The 27,440-nt window shown below is 41.4% G+C and overlaps 2 protein-coding genes across 2 annotated transcripts; both read right to left on the bottom strand.

Annotated features, from left to right (window-relative positions):
* Positions 1–13,533: 13,533 nt before the first annotated feature.
* On the bottom strand, positions 13,534–15,233 carry LOC128699855 (cuticle protein 8-like). Its single transcript, XM_070102248.1, has 3 exons — positions 15,222–15,233; positions 14,861–14,938; positions 13,534–14,250 (listed from the first exon to the last, which is right to left on the bottom strand). The coding sequence occupies exons 1-3, from the start codon at positions 15,231–15,233 to the stop codon at positions 13,534–13,536; spliced, it is 807 nt and encodes a 268-aa protein (XP_069958349.1).
* Positions 15,234–23,087: 7,854 nt separating this feature from the next.
* LOC128699859 (pro-resilin-like) lies at positions 23,088–25,534 on the bottom strand. The gene is made up of 3 exons (XM_053792648.2): positions 25,510–25,534; positions 24,206–24,277; positions 23,088–23,761 (listed from the first exon to the last, which is right to left on the bottom strand). The coding sequence occupies exons 1-3, from the start codon at positions 25,519–25,521 to the stop codon at positions 23,483–23,485; spliced, it is 363 nt and encodes a 120-aa protein (XP_053648623.2). The 5' UTR covers positions 25,522–25,534; the 3' UTR covers positions 23,088–23,482.
* Between the last annotated feature and the right edge of the window lie 1,906 nt (positions 25,535–27,440).

Raw genomic sequence — 27,440 nt, forward strand, 5'->3', positions numbered from 1 at the left:
GGCCTAAAACCCGCAATGGAATTTTTCTGGATTAGTGTAATTAATTTACTGTATATTTTCGAGTTTGAACATGTCTAAAAGTGCTTCGGATATTTACTGGGGGGTGGGGTAAGGTTAGTACCTCTGTGCTCACCAACTTTCATTTGATAACTGATAGGTTTCTTAGAGTGGGTGGCTTTGGCAACGTCATGTCAAGTTTAGCAGGTAGAAACAACGAGTACAATACAACATGTAAACAGATCATGACTGGTACATTATACTGAGTAGAGATAATTGACGACCGCTGGAAACGTTTTCGTATGGTAGTAGCCAAATGAGATGGGGATGCATTTGTGGTAGCAGATAAAGCCACCACATAAACGTTATTCATATTAATGGCCTTCTACCTCAAAGACGAATTCGTGGAGTCGAATTCCTTTATTTCTCCTACAGATTAATTAAACTTCTTAAGATGTTACTGCTTTCTATTTTGGGAACATTTTACCCAACTGAAAAACTGTTGAGGATTAATAGAACCGCTGTAAATCTGATGCAATAAAATGAGAGTAAGATGAGTTTTTTAAGATAATGAAGGCAGAAGTATTTAACATACATTACCCACTATTTGTAGAGAGTAACACCTGAGATCGATATATCAGTAAGAGAGCTGTAAATTGAGATTTACTGCATCGTCTACTTGGGTAAACAATTCACTTGAACCAGATATTTATTAAATGAAGTTAAGGTCAGACAAGGTCAATCAGTATGTAAATGCGCTTATCTGGAGTTTACCTGGAGAGAGTTTCGGGGGTCAACGCCCCCGCGGCCCGGTCTGTGACCAGGCCTCCTGGTGGATCAGAGCCTGATCAACCAGGCTGTTGCTGCTGGCTGCACGCAAACCAACGTACGAGCCACAGCCCGGCTGATCCGGAACTGACTTTAGGTGCTTGTCCAGTGCCAGCTTGAAGACTGCCAGGGGTCTGTTGGTAATCCCCCTTATGTGTGCTGGGAGGCAGTTGAACAGTCTCGGGCCCCTGACACTTATTGTATGGTCTCTTAACGTGCTAGTGACACCCCTGCTTTTCATTGGGGGGATGGTGCATCGTCTGCCAAGTCTTTTGCTTTCGTAGTGAGTGATTTTCGTGTGCAAGTTCGGTACTAGTCCCTCTAGGATTTTCCAGGTGTATATAATCATGTATCTCTCCCTCCTGCGTTCCAGGGAATACAGGTTTAGAAACCTCAAGCGCTCCCAGTAATTGAGGTGTTTTATCTCCGTTATGCGCGCCGTGAAAGTTCTCTGTACATTTTCTAGGTCGGCAATTTCACCTGCCTTGAAAGGTGCTGTTAGAGTGCAGCAATATTCCAGCCTAGATAGAACAAGTGACCTGAAGAGTGTCATCATGGGCTTGGCCTCCCTAGTTTTGAAGGTTCTCATTATCCATCCTGTCATTTTTCTAGCAGATGCGATTGATACAATGTTATGGTCCTTGAAGGTGAGATCCTCCGACATAATCACTCCCAGGTCTTTGACGTTGGTGTTTCGCTCTATTTTGTGGCCAGAATTTGTTTTGTACTCTGATGAAGATTTAATTTCCTCATGTTTACCATATCTGAGTAATTGAAATTTCTCATCGTTGAACTTCATATTGTTTTCTGCAGCCCACTGAAAGATTTGGTTGATGTCCGCCAAAAGTATGATGAGGCCAAAAGTATTTCAATCTGTCTTGTTTTACTGAACGATCCATACCAGGGTGTGCAACACCTGGTACATCGTGAACTAGCTGTAAGGCTACATTCACTATTGACTGTGGAATTACTAACTGGTATACCCTTCTTCTAGGAGTACCCAACTCGGCTGTTCGATACAGTAATTCTTGGTTCATGACAAAGTCACTGATGGGTGCTGGTGGCTTCACAGTCAGAATAAGATCTTCCTGGAGCAGGAATCGAATCACACCAGACCACATGGGATGTGCTCGTTGAGCATTCTTTACATCCTCGGCAGTAAATGGAGGGTCTGCAGTTACTATACTAACTTGTCGTGATAAAGCATCTGCGACTACATTTGACCTGCCAGGTAAGTGTTCAAAGGTAGGATTGAACTCTTGGATAGTCAAGGTCCATCTGGCTAACCTTCCAGTAGGTTGTTTGTTCTGGAATAAAGGTATCAGTGGAGCATGACCTGTCAAGACATGAACAGAGTACTGATAAATAATGTCTCAAAAGTGCTTTAAAGACCATACTATTGCTAAAGCTTCTTGCTCAGTTACTGTATAATTACGTTCAGCCTTCTTGGTACTCTGCCTTGACAAAAAAACTGAAAGATAGACTGCAAATCACCCAGAACAAAATCGTAAGATTCATCCTGGGGCTGGGACCAAGAGAACATGTAGGCCAGGATGAATTACAGCAGTTGGATATGCTGAATGTTGAAGACAGAGTAAAACAACTGAAGCTAAATCATGTTTATAAAATTGCTCACGAACAGTGTCCAGAATATCTTGCTGTCAATTTTGTCAAGGTTGGGAACCAAAGCAATCATAGTACTAGGGGGAGAGAGCACAACTTTGTAGTACCCACAGTCATTGGCCAGGCTTCAAACACCTTTTATTGTACAGCAATAAAGGAATGGAACAGACTACCCGCACATGTCAAAGCCAGTCATAGCTTGAACCAGTTCAAGAAGACTGCCAAAAAGTGTCTGATGAATGAAGCAACAGAAAGGGAGGGGAATGATTTTCTATTTTTTAGCTAAAATACGTGTAAATTTTACCTTATCCCTAGTAATGACCCTCGTATTGTAGATAGTCGTAATGACCCTCGGGTAGTAGATAGTCTTAATGACCCTCGTATTGTAGATAGTCTTAATGACCCTCGTGTAGTAGATAGTCTTTCTAGTATGATAATAAGATGTTATCTTCATTATAGAATAATAAGAAAATATTATAACCTTTATATTATAATAATAAGGTAAAAGGACCCCAATGGAAATAAGTCACACTGACTTTTTTGGGTTATCCCAGGTTCTCTACACATATGCTGCTATGTATGATAATTCTATGTAACTGTATTGTGTATACCTGAATAAATTTACTTACTTACTTACTTACTTACTTAAGGACTCGGCTAGCAAATGCAACTGCGTTGTACTTGCCATCAGTCTTCTGAGCTAGTACGGCACCTATGCCAATAGAACTAGCATCAGTTGTCAGATAGAAAGGCTTAGAAAATTCTGGGAATTTCAAAATTGGAGCAGATATTAGCTTTTCTTTTAGAGTTTGGAATGCTCTTTCTTGACGGAAGGTCCAAACAAAAGGAGCATCTTTCTTAAGCAACTCAGTTAGAGGAGCAGCTATGGAAGAAAAATTGGCATTGAAAGATCTATAAAAACCTGCTAAGCCCACAAAGGATCTTACGGCATCAGCAGTTTTGGGAGTTGGAAAATTTAGTACTGCAGTTACTTTACTTTGGTCAGTCGTAACCCCTCTAGGAGTGACTACGTGACCATGAAACTTAATTTCTGATCTGAAAAATTGACATTTAGACAGTTTGATCTTTAAATTGGCTTCTTCAAGCTTACCAAGTACTACATCAAGTCTTTTCATGTGTGTATCTACGTCTTTAGACATGACAATTACGTCATCTAAGTACACCATTAGTGCATTACCTATGAGACCTCTAAAGATATTAGTCATGAGCCTTGAGAACGTGATAGGGGAGGATCGTAATCCAAAGGCCATATGAAGGAAGTGATAATGACCTGTAAGAGTGGAGAATGCAGTTAGCTCTTGGCTGTCCTCGTGAAGAGGGACTTGCCAAAACCCTTGTAACAAGTCCAGGGTTGAAAAGACTTTGTTATCTCCGATATTACGTAAAAGATCACCCAGTACAGGAAGTGGGAAGCGATCTAGAATAGTTTTCGCATTTAACTTCCTAAAGTCAATCACTGGGCCCCAAGTACCATCCTTCTTAGGCACTAGGATCAAGGGCGCATTCCAAGATGAATTGCTTGGTGCAATAACTCCATCATCAAGCATTTGATTGATCAATTCTTCTGCAACAGCAACTTGTGAATGAGGCATTCTGTATGCAGGTATATAGATGGGTCTAGTACCAGGTTCAAGTGGGATACGATGGGACAATAAGTTCATTATACCCATCTTCTCACCTGGTAAAGAAATGACTTTACAACGGTTGTTCAACAGTGTCAACAAACACTTGACCTCGTCTGGGAAGTCAGTGGGAGCTAAGTCTTTCTCCTCAACTGGTGGAACGGACTGATCCAGTGAAGTGGATGAGGTCTCTCTCTGCTCTCTATCTCAGACTGACCCACCAGTGCCTAGAGGGTGAGCGGTGTTCAAAAACATGCTATGGTCAGCAGCAACGTGAATAACAGTCAGTGATTCACACAGACGGTTGGTAGTGAGTCATCTACTGGTAACTGGTTACTGATAACTGGTAATACTGAGAAGGTATGTGGTAGCTACCAACCACAGGATGGGTATGTGGTAGCTATCAACCACAAGATGGGCATGTGGTAATTACCACCCACAAGATGGGTACGTGGTAACTACCACCCAAGGATGGGTATGTGGTAACTGTCACCCACAGGATGGGTATGTGGTAGCTACCACCCACAGGATTGGTATGTGGTAACTACCACCCACAGGATGGGTATGTGGTAACTGTCACCCACAGGATGGGTATGTGGTGACTACCACCCACAGGATGGGCATGTGGTAACTACGACCCACTGGATGGGTATATGGCAACTATCACCGACAGGATGGGTATATGGTAACTACCACCCACACGATGGGTATATTTCAACTACCACCCTCTGGATGGTTATGTGGTAACTACCAGCAACAGGATGGGTATGTGGAAACTACCATCCACGGGATAGGTATGTAGTAACTACCACCCGCAGGATGGGTATGTGGTAACTACTACCCACAGGATGGGTATGTAGTAACTGCCACCCACAGGATGGGTATGTGGTAACTACCACCCACTGGATGGGTATGTGGTAAATACCACGTACAGGATGGGTATGTGGCAACTGTCACCCACAGGATGGGTATGTGGTAGCTACCAACCACAGGATGGGTATGTAGTAACTACCACCCACAGGATGGGTATGTGGTAACTACCACCCACAGGATGGGTATGTGGTAGCTACCACCCACAGGATAGGTATGTGGCAACTATCACTTACAGGATGTGTATATGGTAACTACCACCCACAGGATGGGTATGTGGCAACTGTCACCCACAGGACGGGTATGTGGTAACTACTACTCGCAGGATGGGTATGTGGCAACTGCCGCCCACAGGATGGGTATGTGGTAGCTACCAAGCACAAGATGGGTATGTGGTAGCTACCAAGCACAGGATGGGTATGTGGTAGCTACCAACCACAGGATGAGTATGTGGTAGCTAAAAACCACAGTATGGGTATGTGGTAGCTACGACCCACTGCATGGGTATATGGTAACTACCACCCAAAGGATGGGTATGTGGTAACTACCACCTACAGGATGGGTATGTGGCAACTGTCACCCACAGGATGGGTAGGTGGTAGCTACCAACCACGGGATGGACATGTAGTAACTACGACCCACAGGATGGGTATGTGGTAACTACCACCCACAGGATGGGTATGGGGCAGCTACCACCCACAGGATGGGTATGTGGTAACTACCGCCCACAGGATGGGTATGTGGTAGCTACCAACCACAAGATGGGTATGTGGTAACTACCACCCACTGGATGGGTATGTGGTAGCTACCACCCACAGGATGGATATGTGGTAACTACTGCCCACAGGATGGGTATGTGGTAGCCGCCAACCACAAGACTGATATGTGGTAACTACCACCCACGGGATGGGTATATGGTAACTACCGCCCACAGGATGTGTATGTGGTAACTATCACCCACAGGATGGGTATGTGGTAACTACCGCCCACAGGATGGGTATGCGGTAACTGTCACCCACATGATGGGTATGTGGTAGCTATCACCCACAGGATGGGTATGTGGTAACTACCGCCCACAGGATGAGTATGTGGTAACTGTCACCCACAGGATGGGTATGTGGTAATTGTTACCCACAGGATGAGTATGTGGTAACTACCACCCACAGGATGGGTATGTGGTAACTACCACCCACAAGATGGGTATGTGGTAACTACCACCCACGGGATGGGTATGTGGTAACTACCATTCACAGGATGGGTATGTGGTGACTACCACCCACAGGATGGGTATGTGGTAACTACGACCCACAGGATGGGTATATGGCAACTACCACCCACAGGATGGGTATGTGGTAACTATCACCCACGAGATGGGTATGTGGTAACTACCACCCACAGGATGGGTATGTGGTGACTATCACCCACAGGATGGGTATGTGGTAACTACGACCAACAGGATGGCTATATGGCAACTACCACCCACAGGATGGGTATGTGATAACTACCACCCACAGGATGGGTATGTGGCAACTATCACCCACAGGATGGGTATGTGATAGCTACCACCCACAGGATGGGTATGTAGTAACTACCACCCACTGGATGGGTATGTGGTAACTACCACCCAAAGGATGAGTATGTGGTAACTACCACCCACAGAATGGGTATATTATAACTACGACCCACAGGATGGGTATGTAGTAATTACCACCCACAGGATGGGTATGTGGTAACTACCACCCACAGGATGGGTATGCGGCAACTATCACCCACAGGATGGGTATGTGGTAACTACCACCCACAGGATGGGTATGTGGTGACTACCACCCACAGGATGGGTATGTGGTGACTACCACCCACAGGATGGGTATGTGGTAACTACGGCTCACAGGATGGGTATATGTCAACTACCACCCACAGGATGGGTATGTGATAACTATCACCCACAGGATGGGTATGTGGCAACTATCACCCACAGGATGGGTATGTAGTAACTACCACCCACAGATGGGTATGTAGTAACTATCAACCACAGGGTGGGTATGTGGTAACTACCACCCAAAGGATGAGTATGTGGTAACTACCACCCACAGAATGGGTATGTTATAACTACGACTCACAGGATGGGTATGTGGTAACTATCAACCACAGGATGGGTATGTGGTAACTACCCCCACAGGATGGGTATGTGTAACTTCCACCCACAGGATGGGTATGTGGTAACTATCAACCATAGGATGGGTATGTGGTAACTACCACCCGCAGGATGGGTATGTGGTAACTACCACCCACTGGATGGGTATGTGGTAACTATCACCCACAGGATGGGTATGTGGTAACTACCACCCATAGGATGGGTATGTGGTATCTACCACCCACAGGATGGGTATGTTGTAACTATCACCCACAGGATAGGTATGTGGTAGCTACCAACTACAGGATGTGTATGTGGTAACTACCACCCATAGGATGGGTATGTGGTAACTACCACCCACAGGATGGGTATGTAGTATATACCACCCACAGGATGAGTATGTAGTAACTACCACCCACAGGATGGGTATGTAGTAACTACCACCCCGGCGGCCTGGTGGCTAAAGCTCTCGCTTCACACACGGAGGGCCCGGGTTCGATTCCCGGCGGGTGGAAACATTCGACACGTTTCCTTACACCTGTTGTCCTGTTCACCTAGCAGCAAATAGGTACCTGGGTGTTAGTCGACTGGTGTGGGTCGCATCCTGGGGGACAAGATTAAGGACCCCAATGGAAATAAGTTAGACAGTCCTCGATGACGCACTGACTTTCTTGGGTTATCCTGGGTGGCTAACCCTCCGGGGTTAAAAATCCGAACGAAATCTTATCTTATCTTATCACCCTCAGGATGGGTATGTTGTAACTACCACCCATAGGATGGGTATGTGGTAACTTCTACCCACAGGATGGGTATGTGGCGTTCAATACAGATACCCAGCTATTCTCTTGTTGATGTCAAATCCCTAGTTATCCGTGGAGGAGTGATTGTGTGGTTAATTAGTTTTCAAGTCTACTACACGAAGGTCATTAAGGCTGTATATCACCTGTTCAGCACCAGTCATAAATACTTTATTGCCTAAAATAGTGATTAAAGCAAATTCTCTGTGTATGTACACTGAGAGATATACACTTCTAGTGCCGTCAGTCAGAAGCAAAGTTATTATTAATAATATATTATACAATAGTTCCCTCTTCTTCTTCGTTTTCTTCAATACAAAGAAAACGGTGAGAGAGATATTCTTTGATGGTAGACTAGCTTTAAAGTCCTCAACATTTTTTTTTCTGTCTAAAGCAGGCACTTCTTACCTAGTAACCTAGTGACTAGTGACATTCTTGGGACTGAGAACGCACATCTATTTTGTCTATTTAGTAGAGCAGACGTTCATTAGGTATCCCCCGGAAAGGGATACCATTAAACGTTTTCAGAATAAAGATTCCCAAATGTTGCACAGGCGTGTCATTTATCAACTTGTATGTATTGTAAACCAATTATTCAAACACAACAAACTACTACCTCAGGCGGCAAAACTAACTACTATACACCGTAATACAGTAATAGTCACGATTAGTAAGATACTTCAATCTATCGGTATAGGTTCCGTAGACTGGTTTAAATCCTACCTTAGCAACAGGAAACAAATTGTCGAAATCAACAAAACAGGATCAGAACCCCTGTCGATAGCATGTGGAGTTCTCCAAGGTAGTATTCTGGGTCCCTTGCTATTCCTATGTTATACAAAGGACATGCCTATCAGCGTCAAGTGCAAACTCCGACTGTATGCAGATGACAGTGCTCTGTTAGTGTCAGGTAAAGACCCACAAGATATAGCTAATGTATTAACACTGGAACTGGAGTCCTGCAGCAAATAGTTAGTAGACAACAAACTATCGCTACACCTCGGGAAAGCGGAAGCTATACTCTTTGGTACGAAACATAAACTGAGAAGGGTAAATAATTTTAATGTCCAGTGTAATGGGGAGCCCATAATTTCAATTTCCTCAGTAAAATATCTATGAATCCCCTTTGACCCATGCATGTCAGGAGAATTGATAGGGAACAGTGTAGTAAAGAAAGCGAATGCCAGACTGAAGTTCCTGTATAGACAAGCACAGTGTCTACCTACTGAGGTATAGTGTCTACCTACTGAGGCACAGTGTCTACCTACTGAGGCTCGCAGGATCCTATGTCTAGCCCTTATACAATGCCATATGGATTACGCTTGCTCTTCATGGTACTCTGCCTTGACAAAAAAAGTGAAAGATAGACTGCAAATCACCCAGAACAAAATGGTAAGATTCATTCTGGACCTGGATCCTGGACCTGGGTCCTGGAACTGGGTCCTGGACCTGGGTCCAAGAGAACATGTAGGCCAGGATGAATTACAGCAGTTGGATATGCTGAATGTTGAAGACAGAGTAAAACAACTGAAGTTAAATCATGTTTATAAAATTGCTCACGAACAGTGTCCAGAATATCTTGCTGTCAATATTGTCAAGGTCGGGAACCAAAACAATCATAGTACGAGGGGGAGAGAGCACAACTTTATAGTAGCCACAGTAAGTAGCCAGGCTTCAAACACCTTTTATTGTACAGCAATAAAGGAATGGAACAGACTACTCGCACATGTCAAAGCCAGTCATAACATGAACCAGTTCAAGAAGAGAACCAAAAGGTACGTAATGAATGTAGCTACAGAAAGGGAGGAGAATAATTTTTTTATTTTTTTTAGCTAACACACATGTAAATGTAAATAACTAATTTTACTTTATGCCTAATATATCTCCTTTATAGTATAATTATAAGGTATTAAAAGGACCCCAGTGGAAATAAGTCACTTTGTCTGATTTTTTGGGTTATCCCAGGTTCTCTACACATAAGTAACAAAAAAGGCACAATACCGTGACTGGAACGATACACAAATAACCCGCACATAGAAGAGAGGAGCTTATGACGACGTTTCGGTCCGACTTGGACCATTTACAAAGTCACAAAGTGTAACTTTGTAAATGGTCCAAGTCGGACCGAAACGTCGTCGTAAGCTCCTTTCTTCTATGTGCGGGTTATTTGTGTTTCTTAACACATATGCTAAAATGTATGATAATCTATGTAACTGTATTTATGTATACCTGAATAAACTTACTTACTAGTAGGGATCAGCGATGAGGCGGGGCCAGCAGCTGTAACTCGACCCGTGCAACCACAAACAGGTGAGTACAAATAGATGAGTATACCATACTCGCCCTTATGGCTGTTGGTACAGAATATACATGTCCAGCTGGACCTTTCAGATGCTTGGCTGCTCTTTAGTACAGACATGTGGCTGTTCACTGTTACTATCTCAGTCAACTACATGACATATCAATCAGTATTTTCGTAAACCCCTAAAAATCAGGGATGGACGGGGGTTGGGGGTTGAACCTAAGGCAGGTGTGTGCTAAAACTCACAGGCCAGTGCGTTAACCAGTTTGCATTGGGTCAGGATATATGACCCATGAAGGTGTCCCGTGGCTTGGTAGGCAACGCTCTTGCTTCAAACTCTGAGTGTCAGTGGTTTGATTCCCGGCGATTACTGGGAATGATTGAAGTCCCTTGATTTGTATTCCCTGGAATGCAGGCGAGAGAGATACATGATAATATCCACTTGGAAAATCCTAGAGGGCTTAGTACCAAATTTGCACATGAAAATCATTCCCTATGAAAGCAAAAGACTCTCAAGAGATGTAATATTCCGTCAATGAAAATCAGAGGCGCCACGAGTACACTGAGAGACAACACAGTAAGTGTCAGGGACCCAAGACTGTTGAACTACCTCCCAGCATACATAAGGGGGATTACCAATAGACCCCTGACTGTCTTCAAGAAGGCACTGGACAGGCACCTAAAGTCAGTCCCTGACCAGCCGAGCTGTGGTTCATATGTCGCTTTACGTGCGGCTATCAGTAACAGCCTGATTGATAAGGCCCTGATCCACCACGAGGCCTGGTCTCAGACCGAGCCGCGGGGGCGTTGACCCCCGAAATCCTCTCCAGGTAAACACCACGTAAGGGTGGAAACATTGAGTGTGCTATCTTACAGCTGTTGTCCCTGTTCACCTAGCAGTAAGTAGGTACCTAGGTGTTAGTTACCCTACACCTGTTGTGCCTGTTCACCTAGCAGCAAGTAGGTACCTGGATGTTAGTGGACTGGTGTGGGTGGCATCCTGGGGGACAAGATTGAGGACAACAATGGAAATAAGACAGACAGTCCCTCGATGACGCACTGACTTTCTTAACTTATCCTGGATGTTTAATAAAAATAGTATCTTATCTTAAGGACACGCATAAAAAACCATTATTATCAGTGTTTAGAATGCCTTATCCTCTGTTTTAACAGCCCAAATCTAATACACAAATTTATTTATTTATTTATTTATTTAGAAATTTAGCATACAAACAGAGGTACAAAAAATACAGGTAAGAGCAGCATGCCAAAGCCACTTATATGCATAGCATTACGGGCTGGCTTAAAGTTAACTTAAGATTAACTAAGCAATGATGAAATCAGTGATAAAACATTATTGTAAACAGATAACTATAAAATACAAATGAGTATTACAAAGACAGGTCATATGGTTGCATGCATTGCTGTACATTCAGTAGAATGGAGTATTCTGTTAGGTAGTGTATTTAAAAAAATAACAAAGTTAGGTTTAACATTTATGTGATATAATTGTGAGAAACATTTAAGATATACAATTTATAAGGTTCAGTTATTCAGGATTTATTTGGTTTTGAGTGAGTAAGTGATCTTTGAGAAGAGACTTGAATTTATAAACAGGTAGTGTTTCTTTTATATTTACAGGTAATGAATTCCAGATTTTAGGGCCTTTTATGTGCATTGAGATTTTGCATAGCGTGAGATGGACACGAGGAACATCAAAGAGTGATCTGTGCCTTGTGTTGTGGTCATGTGTTCTGTTGAGGTTGGCAAGGAGATGTTTGAGGGGAGGGTTAATATCAGAGTTAAGTGTTCTATGTATGTAATAGGTGCAGTAATAAGTATGGATGTTTTGTATGGTGAGTAGGTTGAGTGTTTTGAATATTGGTGGAGTGTGCTGCCTATAGTGAGAATTTGTTATCATTCTAACTGCAGCCTTTTGTTGGGTAATTAGTGGTCTGAGATGGTTACTTGTTGTTGAGCCCCATGCACAAATTCCATAGGTGAGATAGGGGTAAATAAGAGAGTGATATAGGGCCAGGAGGGCTGACTGTGGAACATAGTACCGTATCTTCGATAGTATGCCTACAGTCTTGGAAATTTTCTTAGAAATTTGTTGTATATGTGTATGAAATTTGAGTCTATTATCAAGGTGGATTCCTAAGAATTTTCCCTCTGTTAGCTTTGTGATAGGTGATCCGTTTATCATTATGTTAAGAGGTACATCTGTAGCTCTGTTACCAAACTGAATGAAGTAGGTTTTGTCAATGTTTAGTGTAAGTTTGTTAGTCCTCATCCAGGTAGATATTTTCTGTAATTCGGTATTTACAGTATTGGCTAGCGTGACTGGGCTCGGGTGAGAGAAGACGTATGTGGTGTCAAATAATCCACACGTTTCGGTCCTCTTCTCGCGCGTCTGTATCTTGTTAATTATCCAAGACCGAGATGTCGTCTCTTATGGGCGTATTATTTCTGTATTGTTCCATTCTTTGTATTGTGACGTTTTTCTTCAACTCAGCTCTGGTAAAACACCTGAGAGTTTGAAGCTGAAAAAAACACGTAAAAACAGCGATTTCATACCTTATTTCGACTAAATAAAACATCCACTTGCTGCCTGTGTGTTCTTACGGTATTCCTGTACAACATTCTTTTACAAATTGTACACAAGACAGAATCCAAATCAGTGTACAGTGTTATAAGTCTTTACAGTAAAATCAAATGTAAAATGGCATTGAAAGTACATACTGGGGAGAAATTACATCAGTGTTCAAAGTGTCTGAAGACTCACGAAATCGTAATGACACGATTGCAAACAAACCATACCACGGACGGGGTTTGAACTCGCAGTCAGAGAGTCATGAAACTCCAGGTTCTATCCCCGCATGTGGTATGGTTTGTCTGAAAGGCATTTTAGAGAAATCGTATCTAATCTCGTATACAAATCATATTTCCCAGTTGTCAATAGAGGATGATATTATGCAACATCAATTTTCAATTATCTCCAGATTTTATTCTCGATTCACACACTACGCAATGGATAAATAAAATTTCGGTCGAATCTGTTTATGTCACAGTTTGGATTATTTGCTAGGAAATTCGTAGGATGTCGTAATATTGTAGGATCGAGGATAAGACAAGAGATCTAAGAGTGTGGATTATTTTCATTGTGGTTCTTAGATCCTATCCCAAGATGGTACAAACAACGGTTGTCTAACCCATAGTTTCTATTTACTACTAGAGGAACAGGAGCAGTAGGTGTTAGGAGACTTGCTAGTGGGTGTTTTACCTTCTAGGATTAGACCCGGGTCCTTTTTCTTGTGATTGTAGCCGGTGAGGGATCACTTAGGGAAAGCCATAGGATCGAGAGGGAAGGCTGTAGACTGGTGGCTGGTAGGAGGGGACAGACAAGTTGCTAGGGCGGTTTCTTCTGTATTTACCAACTTCGCCGGATTCTTCTACTTCGGAGACCGGAGGCAAGTACACAGCCTCCTCACTAGACTCCTCAGCTTCTGGTCTTACGTATGATAGTCTTGGAGGGGAGTGTATAGGTCTAGGGGAAGTGTATATTGGTCTTGGAGTGAAGGATGGTCTGGCTGGTGTGTATATGGTCTCTCCTGATTCTTCGGGTTCTAGTGGAGTATAACGAGGTCTGGGCGTGGTATACACTGGTCTTGGGGTGTAAAATGGTCTTGGTGTTGTGAAGACTGGTCTTGGGATGAAGGATGGTCTGGCTGGTATATACTCTGGGGCCTCGTTCGACTCATCCGAGTCAGGGGCGCGGTACAAAGGTCTTGGAGGGACGTATGACCTGACTTCGTGTGACTCTGGATAGCGAGCCTCTCCCTGGTAAGTCACCTCAGCCACGTAGCCTGAGTCACCGTCCACGTAGTAAGTCACAGTCTGTAGACGACCATCGGGGAGGTGCACGCTGTACGATCCCTTGGTGTCGTCGCCGTTGCGGCTCTCCTGGTGGCCGAAGTCGTTATCTAAGTCGTCTCTCACAGCGTAGCCGAAGTCGTACTTGACCTCTCTGGACCGAGGTGAATACTCAACTGAATCCTAAAAGAATACAATCCTGTTACCTATTTCACATCTTCATGGTTAACGAGCTAACTACTCATTCAGAGGAAGGTTAATGAAGACTCGATCCTCTGTCTACTAGCATCTAGACATTCACTATATATGTTCTCACTGATTTTTAAGACAAATTTTACTAAAGCACTCCAGGAAATGATCACAAAATGTCATAGAATTGTAATGACTAATCCATTCTCCCCCCCCCCCCAAATATTAAAATACGTAGAAAAATGGGGTTTTCGGATCAAGAATTACGTGATGGGTAATAAGAGTTACCTGAGTGGCAAAGAGAGAGTTACCTGATGGGCAAAGTGAGCTACCTGGTGTGCAAAGCGAGTTACCTGATGGGCGATGAGAGTTATCTGATGGGCAAAGAGTGTTACCTGAGTGGCAGAGAGAGTTGCCTGATGGTCAAAGAGAGTTACCTGACGAGCAAAGAGAGTTACCTGATGGGCAAAGAGAGAGAGACAGATACCTTATGGGCAAAGAGAGTTACCTGATGGGCAAAGAGAGTTACCTGATTGGCAAAAAGAGTTACCTGATGGGCAAAGAGAGTTACCTGATGGGCTCTGATGGTCAAAGAGAGAATTACCTGAGGGGCAGCATAGTCGTACAGGGGTCGTGTGTCTCCAGCCACGACCACCACCACCACACACAACACTACCACAAGCTGAAGGTGGAAAATTTATCATTATTAAGATTAAAAGGCTTTTGATCCAAGGAATTATACCTGCCTCCCTGTACCTGGAATTAACCCTGATTACCCCCCATCCCCCAGGTACAGTCTAACCCCTACGGATTTAAAGCTTTTCCAGCAATGAAACGAAAATAATACATCATCCTGGCAGTCTAAATAATACAGAGATATTTGACGAAGGCAGCAACAGCCTAATTGACCAGGGAATCAATGGGTAAATCTACACCTCCAGGTTTCTCTGGAGAAATGATCTCACCGTGACTGCCATTACGGTCTCTCAGAGATATGTAAGTCTGAGAGACTTCGTCAGTTCTTATATACATCACACTGCCTCGCCCAAGTCACGAATTTTTTTTTTGCACCTCGAGCCCAAAACAATTATTGTATAAGTTTTACTCACGAGACTTGAATAAACACACACTGTGGGGGATTTAAATTTCTTCCGTATCTTCTGATTTATTTTCCCATACATATCTGCTCGTGATTTATACGTGAAACCATCTTGTATATACACAAATACTAGCTTCTAAAATACACACTAATCTGTAATAATAATAATAATAATAATAATAATAATAATAATAATAATAATAATAATAATAATAATAATAATGATACTACTACTACTACTACTACTACTACTACTACTACTACTACTACTACTACTACTACTACTACTACTACTACTAATAATAATAATAATAATAATAATAATAATAATAATATAATAATACCATTATTTCTACCAGTACATGTACAAGGTATACAGACCATAGTTGACATCAGTGACATACTACTATATAGAAAGCCGCTTGTTATGTTAAGCAATTCACCCAGATTAGGTCAGTTTTGTCCCAGGATGCGACCCACACTTGTCCACTAACACCCAGGTACCTATTTTACTGATGGGTGAACATAGACAACCGGTGCATATGCACTTGTATCTGTATTTTTCCCCAAGAACAGAGATATACACCTGGAGATGTATATCTCTCGATCTACGAGTTAATGTATACATAGAGAGGTGTATCTCTCAGTGTATATACACTGAAGAGTGAATATCTGCTTGTGTAAATACACTGCAAGGTGTGTTTCTCCCAGTATAAATATACTAGCAGCTTTATATACACTGAGAGGTATATTTTCTCACAGTGTATATACAATGAGAGTGATTCTTGTATCCCTGTTTGCTAGTACAATTTGTAATTGCAATCTTAGTGACAACGGTGCAGTAGATTGGTTTTAAACCTGACAATTTAACAAGACTAACATCTAACAAGCTTTCAATCACTGATTGAACTTAAATAAAAATATATAGAATATTTGGTGACCAACATTGAGTATATGGGCGGGTCTGAGGTCAGTCGTAGGTAGGCGTGACAAGGTCACGGTGTGCGTGAGTTAGGCCATTCGTGGGTGGGGCTCAGGTCAGTTTTGAGTGTGGATTAGGTGACTATGGGGTAGTAATTAGGTAGTACATGTGCGGGAGAGTCACCTTGAGACTAAAGAAATGGTTTCTTGCATCCCTGAGGCTCATCTGTATGACTGGAAGAACGTTTCGAACCGGCTTGGACAATTTACAACACACTCATCAGTGATTTTGACCACTCTGAGGCTAAAGAAATATTCCATGACTTGCTTAAGTTTTTGAGGCTTAAAGAAAACTTCCTGACATCCCTGGTTTTTTTTTCAACCACCCTGAGGGTTGAAGAAATATATCCTGACATCTGTGTCTTCGAGTTCCACCTGTGTCACCCTTATCCTTGTTGTCTTAACTTAAACAGCTTGTCCCTATCAGCCCTTAGAAAGATGCAGTCAATATCCCCTTGTCCTTTTCTCTGCCAAGGTCGTCTGGGTCAGTGCCTTCATCCTCTCCTTACATTACAGTCCTCTCAAAGGTTGCAAACCTTTGAGAGGAATGCAATGTAAGGATCTCTTCACGTCTGTTTACGTGTTTGACCAAGTGTGGGCTCCATACTGGAGCTGCGCACTCAGTAATTGTGATGAATGGTTTGAAAAACCGACAAGTTGAAGATTGAACATTAAAATGGTATAAAATACCGACAGGTTGTTAGGTAAGACACATATGCAACAGTTAGGTATCTTTATTTCGAAACGTTTCGCCTACACAGTAGGCTTCTTCAGTCGAGTACAGAAAAGTTGATAGAAGCAGAAGAGACTTGAAGACGATGTAATCAGTCCATCACCCTTAAAGTTTTGAGGTGGTTAGTCCCTCAGTCTGGAGAAGAGCATTGTTCCATAGTTCCATTGTTCCATTGTTTCATACTATGGAACAATGCTCTTCTCCAGACTGAGGGACTGACCACCTCAAAACTTTATGGGTGATGGACTGATTACATCGTCTTCAAGTATCTTCTGCTTCTATCAACTTTTCTGTACTCGACTGAAGAAGCCTACTGTGTAGGCGAAACGTTTCGAAATAAAGATACCTAACTGTTACATATGTGTCTTACCTAACAAGTTGAAGATTGAGACACTTATGCAACATATGGGAATCTTTATTCAGGAAACGTTTCGCCACACTGATGGACTGATGAAGCCACTGTGTGGTGAAACGTTTCCTGAATAAAGATTCCCATATGTTGCATAAGTGTCTCAATCTTCAACTCAGTCGTACACAAGGCTTTGAAAGATTCTTAACTCGAGTTCCTGAATACAATTCTGAGGTTTGTTAATCTTGCAAATGTAACTGACGTTAAATGGTTTATTTTTATTTTTAACTTTACATACTTGGTGTTGAATTCAACCCCAGTGGGGGGGCCTACATTTTTTTGGGGGGCCCTGAAGCTTGAAACTTTGTTGGGGGCCCCTCACAACCAGCAACAGCTAGGCCTATATCATACGTTAATAACCTTCTCATTTTCATTTTAACTACTGTTTTTTGCTAAATTACATTATATTATTAACATTATTATTTTTTAAAGAACCAATCTCAAACAGTGGACTCAAAATTTTTAATCAATATGGACTAAAGTGGCTTCTGGGGCCCCTCTGGGATTAGGGGCCCTCTATATTAACCTTCATTTGTTTCATAATATATCCTGAGTCCCCATCTGATATTTACAGCATTTCTTCACCCATGTTGTACTCTGTGTTGAGTTTTTAATTTTAGTGAACCTCGGTTTAACTTCATCTGGGTCAGAATGTTGAGGCTTCCAGGGAATTTCTTATTTTCCTGTCATGTTTGTATTCTTCTCATTATTTTTACATCACCAGCGACACACAAGACTTGATCTCTTCTGGCAGGTCACTGGAACATACACAAATAACCAGCACATAGAAGAGAGACGAACTTTGGCGACATTTCGGTCGATTTGGAAAGAAATGCTCATGCATGCTAGCGGCTTTCCTTGTACTTGATCGTCATAAACGTCTTCTATGTGCGGGTTATTTGTATAATGTGCCTTTTTGTTGTTTACTGAGGTATATTAGTAGCAGTAGCGGTGTGGGTGCGTCTGACAAGCACTCTCTCTCCTCCCCAGCATCCCCTAATGGAGTTAAGATCGTCTCTCAGAGGCAGCTCAGCATCCAGGCGTCCTCGACACACTGCCTGGATTACTATCCATCAACACGGCGCGTGCTTCCACCCACGCCCAACCACGTACACACACGATCACACACGCCCATCCACGCCCTTCCACTTACACACACACACACACACACACACACACACACACATCAAATTGACTAAACTACGATGTTTGACTATATCTCTAATTCAAAATCCAAGAACTGAAGATGTCAAAATTATTTCTGGTGTTATTTACAAACCAACTCATAGTTATATATTTTTTGTACTTGTGTCCCTCAAGGGATTTCACTTATTACTTGAGAATGCCTCAGCCGATAGGCTTCAAATTTCCCACGATCTTGTATTGTAACTAGAGAAAATATCGTGTAATTTGTAGCATGTTTTTTTTGGCGCCCGGATAATTTTACATAAATCATTCCCGGGTTAGTTTTCCTGGGATAACTTGAGAATGCCTCTTCTGATTGGCTTCAAACTTTCAACACCCGTGTATTCTACTTAGAAGAAGGCTGAGAGTGTTAATGAAGTGTTTGTATGCAAATCTGGTAATTTTATATTGACGAGAACTTGCCTAGTATTGGCCAGTAGGCCTTGTGCAGTGTTCCTCTTTTCTTATGATCTAATGACTTGGTATTTACGCCTTTGAAGTACGTTTACTGGCCCATACTAAGCAGGTCCTTCTCAAACCCAAACCCTGAAGGAGGGGTGTTAATGTTGCAGTTTTATAATTGCAGTATAAACAAACCTCTGGTAAGACAGTGATTGTGTGAATGATGGTGAAAGTTTTTCTTTTTCGGGTCACCCTGCCTTGGTGGGAAACTGCCTGTGTGTTAATAAATAAATGAATAATTTGCCCTAACACATCGGCCGATTCCCACCAAGGCAGGGTGGCCCGAAAAGGAAAAACTTTCACCATCATTCACTCCATCACTGTCTTGCCAGCAGTAACAGCCTGGTTGATCAGGCTCTGATCCACCAGGAGGCCTGGTCACAGACCGGGCCGCGGGGGCGTTGACCCCCGGAACTCTCTCCAGGTAAACTCCAGGGGTGCTTTACGCTACAGTTTTTTAAACTGCAACATTAACACCCCTCCTTCAGAGTGCAGGCACTGTACTTCCCATCTCCAGGACTCAAGTCCGACCTGCCGGTTTCCCTGAATCCCTTCATAAATGTTACTTTGCTCACACTCCAACAGCACGTCAAGTATTAACAACCATTTGTCTCCATTCACTCCTATCAAACACGCTCACGCATGCTTGCTGGAAGTCCAAGCCCCTCGCACACAAAAACCTAATTACCCCCTACTAGGCCTACCCCTACCTCGACTTCCCTCCACTACAGATTTATACACTCTCGAGGTCATTCTGTTTTGTTCCATCCTGGACTGGATGACTGTGAGTGAGTTCACGATTTGTGAGTAGAAATTTGCTAAGTTCCTATTAGATAATAAATTGGAAATCGCATAATTCCGTGCAATAACCAGAGAATTCCTCTGCTGATTGACTTCATAGTTTAGGAAGTGTAGGTTTTAATGTATTGTGGGTGAGTTGTAAATTGTTCCAGCCAAGGTATTGTTGGTAAGTTATAAATTGTTCCAGCCAGGGTATTGTGGGAAAGCTGTAAATTGTTCCAGCCAGGGTATTGTAGGTAAATTGTAAATTGTTCCAGCCAGGGTATTGTAGGTAAGTTGTAAATTGTCCCAGCCACATTTTTATGAAGTTTGTTCTTCATAATAAATACTTACAATTAAGTATTTATAAGTATATATATTTAAGTATTTATTAAAATATATATTTAAGAATACAAGTATTTTTACATATATATTCAAGTGTTGGTCGTGGTAAAAACACCTTGTGTTGACAGACTCTCCTGATTGTTCATCATAAAGTGTTGTGCCTCTATAATAATAATAATATAAATAATAATAATAATAATAATAATAATAATAATAATAATAATAATAATAATAATAATAATAATAATAATAATAATAATAATAATAATAATAATAATAATAATAATTATTATTATTATTATTATTATTATTATTATTATTGTAACAATAACAATTATAATAATAATAATAATAATAATAATAATAATAATAATAATAATAATAATAATAATAATAATAATAATAATAATAACATAATAACAATAACTTCTGCCTGCTAATCACCAGCAGTACTGGGAATGTTAACACGTCTGTCTCGCTCTTAGCAAACAGAGGATCGAGCCTCCACTACTCCTTGAGCTGAATGACACACACGGGTTTAGAGCTTCGTATTAACTGAAAAAAAAAATCGAGACGGGCACATAACTATAGAGAGCTTGAAAGAAGGAATGAATTCATTAAGTGATAACTAGTTGTAGGAGCATTGAAATCCCCAATAAACTCTGTGGATTATATCCCATTTGCCTCACTTTTTTCAGTCTTGTTCTCTAAACTACGTACTTGCGTCAGAAAAATTATGATTCAATCATTTCCCACATAAATCAGCTCAGGTGACCTTTAGCTCATTAGAACAGTTGTACGTGTATGGTATACAATACCAAATAAATGAGGATTAAGTCACATGTGCTACATCTGGGTATCTTGTAGAAGTTTTGCCATCCAGTGGCTTTATCGATACAAATTCATGGACATAATGGGAAGATTGTAGGACTATATGCAAATGACGAGGTAATCAGTCCCTCAGCCTCGGAGTTGGTGAAGATCACCGTAGTCATGATTAAGAACAGTGTTCGGGTCACAGACACACCAGGAATCCATCCTCGGTAGGGTCAAACTAACGTCCTAGTCTCCTCACACAAGGAATCCATCCTCGGTAGGGCAAAACTAACGTCCTAGTCTCCTCACACAAGGAATCCATCCTCGGTAGGGTCAAACTAACGCCCTAGTCTCCTCACACCAGGAATCCATCCTCGGTAGGGTCAAACTAACGTCCTAGTCTCCTCACATCAGGAATCCATCCTCGGTAGGGTCAAACTAACGCCCTAGTCTCCTCACACCAGGAATCCATCCTCGGTAGGGTCAAACTAACGTCCTAGTCTCCTCACATCAGGAATCCATCCTCGGTAGGGTCAAACTAACGCCCTAGTCTCCTCACACCAGGAATCCATCCTCGGTAGGGTCAAACTAACGTCCTAGTCTTCTCACACCAGGAATCCATCCTCGGTAGGGTCAAACTAACGTCCTAGCCTCCTCACACTTGCTACCCCTATTAACTTCCTAGCAAATACAAAATAAAACAATTAGAGATGCATCGGATGTGAAAATTTAGATATCCGCAGATGCGGATGTGTATGAGGTTGTCTTACTTATTTTGCGGATGCAGATGCATATGCAGATATCTGTTTACAGTAAAATGCTGATGTGGATGCAGATGCGGATGCAAGAAAGTGTGCGGATGTGCTGCGGATGCGGATGCGGGTATTCGGTACATCTCTGCAGTAGATCTTAGAGCTGAGGTTTTGAAACTGGCTGTGGTAGGATCACAGCTTGCAACCTGTAAATTCCTGCGCAAAATAGCAGCGGCCACATTCCACAGGAACATGATGTGAGGAATTGACAAATAATTAACTACATTTTGTGCATAAGAGAAGAAACCTCGTGACGACGTTTTGGTCCGTCCTCGGCCAGAGTAAAGTTGTGCCTTGGCAATGGTCCAGGACGAACCGAAACGTCGTCATATGGTCTGTAATGAGCGAGTTTTTTTGTTGTATTGTTCCAGCAAAGGTATTGTAAGTTGTGAATTGTCCCAGCCAGAATATTGTGGGTAAGTTGTGAATTGTTCCAGCTATTGTATCGTGGAGCAAGTTGTGAATTGTTCCAGCCAGGGTATTGTGAATACTCTTCTTCTTCTACTAAACACACTAGCGTGACAATAAATGAGATACTAAGTAATTTAAAAGATTTAAATTAGAAAACTAAGATGAGAAACATTCTCAAGAAATCACGAACAGATATCTTACAAAATCTTCAAATCCAGTTTTCCAGGTGACCAGTGGAATCGTGGTCATAATGTAGTCGTATGGATTAGTTAATTGCTTACTTATGGGTTAGTTGGTTGTTTGATTGTGCGTTAGTTAACTTTGTCGTGCCGAATAGGTAAAATTGGTCAATTAGCAAGAACTCATTTAAAATTAAATCCTTTCTAAAAATTTCTCTTATATGTTTAATGATATATATTTTTCGTTTATGTTAATGTAAAAATTAATAATTTTGTACCAAAAGAACCTTAGAAAACTTACCTGACCTTATTATAACAAGCGCACTTAAATTTAGCCTAATCCAACTATATATATTTTTAGAAAAGTTTACAATAATTTAATAATAAAAAAAATGAAACACATTTTTTTTTCGTTAGGTTCAGAATGATTTTGGCGACATTATTGCATACACAAATTTTTGTTTGCTTTATTCGGCAAGAAGAGCTTTGCTATTTAAGCCAAAATCGCAAGTTTTACCTATTCGGCACGACATATATATTAGTACTGATGCTGGTGTCTTTATTACATTGAAGGTCCGTTTAATATCTTGAGGGATCAAAAGAAAGGCTCCGGTTATTGAATTTGATTTAATTGCACAATCAAATTCTAAATTAAAATAAATAATTGCATATATACATTGGTCAATGGATATTAAAGTAGAATAGATGCTAATCAGTGGGTCTGGGAGACTGTATAGTACGATCTCTTAAGAGATGCTCTTAATTGTATGTTGGTCTTAGGGATGGTTTTATTCGTATGTTGGTCTGAGAGATGGTCTTATCCCTATGTTGGTTTGAGAGATGGTTTTATCCCTATGTTGGTCTGAGAAAGTCTTATCCCTATGTTGGTCTGAGAGATGGCTTTATCCCTATGTTGGTCTGAGAAAGTCTTATCCCTATGTTGGTCTGAGAGATGGCTTTATCCCTATGTTGGTCTGAGAAAGTCTTATCCCTATGTTGGTCTGAGAGATGGTCTTATCCATATGTTGGTCTTGGAGGGGCGTAAGACCTGACTTCATCAGAGTCAGGGTAGCGAGCTTCTCCCTGGTACTGGACGTCAGCGAGGTAGCCTGAGTCACCGTCCACGTAGTAAGTCACAGTCTGCAGACGGCCATCGGGGAGCTGTACGCTGTACGACCCCTTGGTGTTGTCGTTGTCGCGGCTCTCCTGGTGACCGAACTCGTTGCCTGAGGGGTCGTGATCGACAGCCCAGTTGAAGTTGTACTGAACTGGACCGCTTTCCTCAGAAGAAAACTGTAGGAAGTTCCAAAGTTAAGTGTCGTGACTCTATCTACTGAGGGACAGCTTAATAGTTCAAACAAGTGACTCTTGAATTAATCGTAAACAAATGATTCTTGAAACCCACATCAACAACTGACTCTTTGAACTTAATTTAAGGACTATTAATCAAAAGTTTACCTTGCAACAATGCAGAACTTTGACAAGGCATGCAACAATCAGCTACTTTTGTTAAAGACACGTTTCGCTCAATACAGTCTTGGTCATCTGTGTTGAATAATGATAGTAATTCATGTTAAGTGCTAAACCCATGTAAATAATTCAACGCAAGACGTGGTGGAAGCTTGATTCTCCGTCTGTTGAGAGCGAGACATGTTTCCTATTTGTACTCTATGTACAGTGTGTCAGTATATAACACAAATCAACAAGTCTCAGGACTCAGTATTGACTTCTTCTTACCTGAGGAGGTCCGTAGAAGGTCGGGCGCTTGTCTCCAGCGACCACACCAGCCACACACAACACAAGCAGAATCTACAGACCAGATTAACACAGTAATATCATTAGGACGAACAAGTTAATTGTGTTTGATTATCATTATTATTATTATTATTATTATTATTATTATTATTATTATTATTATTATTATTATTATTATTATTATTATTATTATTATTATTATTATTATTATTATATACGTATAGGAGAGTACGGGAGGGTAGCTCTCTGAGTTGGGCTTAAGATTGACATGGTAAAAGCAGGTGGAGATATAGTTTTGGAGAGGATGGTGTATATGTTTAATATTTGCATGAAGGAAAAAGCACCTAAGTATTGACAAAGAGCGAACATAGGTCCTTTGTGTTACGGAAATGGAGACGAGAGAGAGAGAGAGAGAGAGAGAGAGAGAGAGAGAGAGAGAGAGAGAGAGAGTGTGTGTGTGTGTGTGTGTGTAAAATTTATAGGGGAATAAATGTGTTGAATATTACAGGTAAAATATACGGAAGAATTATCGCTGGAAAAACAATTAAGCGAAAGACAGAAAGTAGGATTATAGAGGAACACTGATGATTTACATTGTGTGTTTATATTGGAGTGTTTACATTGCCTTATGTACCTGAACAATACTTAAATCAAGGTTAAGAACTGTTTGTCGCTTTTATGGATTTAGAAAAATCAAGTGTGTGGGTAGATAGGGAAGGAGGAGTAGGGGAGGTCTTCCCAGGGAGGATAGGAGGGAGGGGTTGAAGATTTTGAGTTCTAGGGGCTTGAGCATCCAGCAGGCTTGTGTGAGTAAGTTAGATTGGAGTGGAGACAAGTGGTTTTTATGGCTTGATGTACTGTTGGAGTGTAAGGAAGATAACATTTAAGAAGGAATCCAGGGAAATCAGTCAGCCGGAGTTGAGTCCTAGAGATGGGAAATACAGTGCCTGGCTCTGAAAGAGGGGTTGAGGATATTGCAGTTTAGAGGTTCATTTGCACTATGATGTCTGCACATGCCTGTTATGTCCTTATGAATAACAAGGGCTAGGTACTAGAGGAACCTACTTAATATAGGCCAGTAAGTCTACAACAGTGGTAAGATATCATAAGATTTGTTTGGATTATTAACCCGGGGTAGGGAGGGTTAGCCACCCAGGATAACCCAAGAAAGTCAGTGCGTCATCAAGGACTGTCTGTCTTATTTCTATTATAGTCCTCAGTAATGTCCCCCAGGATGCCACCCACACCTATGTCCTGTAGCATAGAAAACCCTCTTACGAGCATACCTTGGAGTCCATGTTATTGCCTTGACTGGGAAGACTTCACTGATGGCTGCTGGTAGTCTCTTGTATTTATACAGTATCTGGAGGGAAGCAGTAGGACGGGTTTTTATGTCATTCTGAGAGGAAGCAGAACAAACGTGACACCCAGGGCGAGGTTTTCTTTTATCAGTGAATTGAGTCACTATATGATCACTGCCTCAGATGAAACACATATAATTTTATATTGTTCTCAACTATATATATATATATATATATAAATATATATATATATATATATATAAATATATATATATATATATATATATATACATATATATATATATATATATATATATATATTTTTTTTTTATTATCACACCGGCCGATTCCCACCAAGGCAGGGTGGCCCGAAAAAGAAAAACTTTCACCATCATTCACTCCATCACTGTCTTGCCAGAAGGGTGCTTTACACTACAGTTTTTAAACTGCAACATTAACACCCCTCCTTCAGAGTGCAGGCACTGTACTTCCCATCTCCAGGACTCAAGTCCGGCCTGCCGGTTTCCCTGAATCCCTTCATAAATGTTACTTTGCTCACACTCCAACAGCACGTCAAGTATTAAAAACCATTTGTCTCCATTCACTCCTATCAAACACGCTCACGCATGCCTGCTGGAAGTCCAAGCCCCTCGCACACAAAACCTCCTTTACCCCCTCCCTCCAACCCTTCCTAGGCCGACCCCTACCCCGCCTTCCTTCCACTACAGACTGATACACTCTTGAAGTCATTCTGTTTCGCTCCATTCTCTCTACATGTCCGAACCACCTCAACAACCCTTCCTCAGCCCTCTGGACAACAGTTTTGGTAATCCCGCACCTCCTCCTAACTTCCAAACTACGAATTCTCTGCATTATATTCACACCACACATTGCCCTCAGACATGACATCTCCACTGCCTCCAGCCTTCTCCTCGCTGCAACATTCATCACCCACGCTTCACACCCATATAAGAGCGTTGGTAAAACTATACTCTCATACATTCCCCTCTTTGCCTCCAAGGACAAAGTTCTTGTCTCCACAGACTCCTAAGTGCACCACTCACTCTTTTTCCCTCATCAATTCTATGATTCACCTCATCTTTCATAGACCCATCCGTATATATATATATATATATATATATATATATATATATATATATATATATATATATATATATATATATATATATATACATACATATATATATATATATATATATATATATATATATATATATATATATATATATATATATATATATATATATATATATATATATATATATATATATATATATATATATATATATATATAAGTGAACAGTATTTAGATAAGGCTAAAGAGGTCTTTGTGGCATTTATGGATTTGGAAAAGGCGTATGACAGGGTGGATAGGGGGGCAATGTGGCAGATGTTGCAGGTGTATGGTATAGGAGGTAGGTTACTGAAAGCAGTGAAGAGTTTTTACGAGGATAGTGAGGCTCAAGTTAGAGTATGTAGGAAAGAGGGAAATTATTTCCCAGTAAAAGTAGGCCTTAGACAAGGATGTGTGATGTCACCGTGGTTGTTTAATATATTTATAGATGGGGTTGTAAGAGAAGTAAATGCGAGGGTCTTGACAAGAGGCGTGGAGTTAAAAGATAAAGAATCACACATAAAGTGGGAGTTGTCACAGCTGCTCTTTGCTGATGACACTGTGCTCTTGGGAGATTCTGAAGAGAAGTTGCAGAGATTGGTGGATGAATTTGGTAGGGTGTGTAAAAGAAGAAAATTAAAAGTGAATACAGGAAAGAGTAAGGTTATGAGGATAACAAAAATATTAGGTGATGAAAGATTGGATATCAGATTGGAGGGAGAGAGTATGGAGGAGGTGAATGTATTCAGATATTTGGGAGTGGACGTGTCAGCGGATGGGT

This window comes from Cherax quadricarinatus, chromosome 81, assembly GCF_038502225.1.
Source record: "Cherax quadricarinatus isolate ZL_2023a chromosome 81, ASM3850222v1, whole genome shotgun sequence".
Lineage (NCBI taxonomy): Eukaryota > Metazoa > Arthropoda > Malacostraca > Decapoda > Parastacidae > Cherax > Cherax quadricarinatus.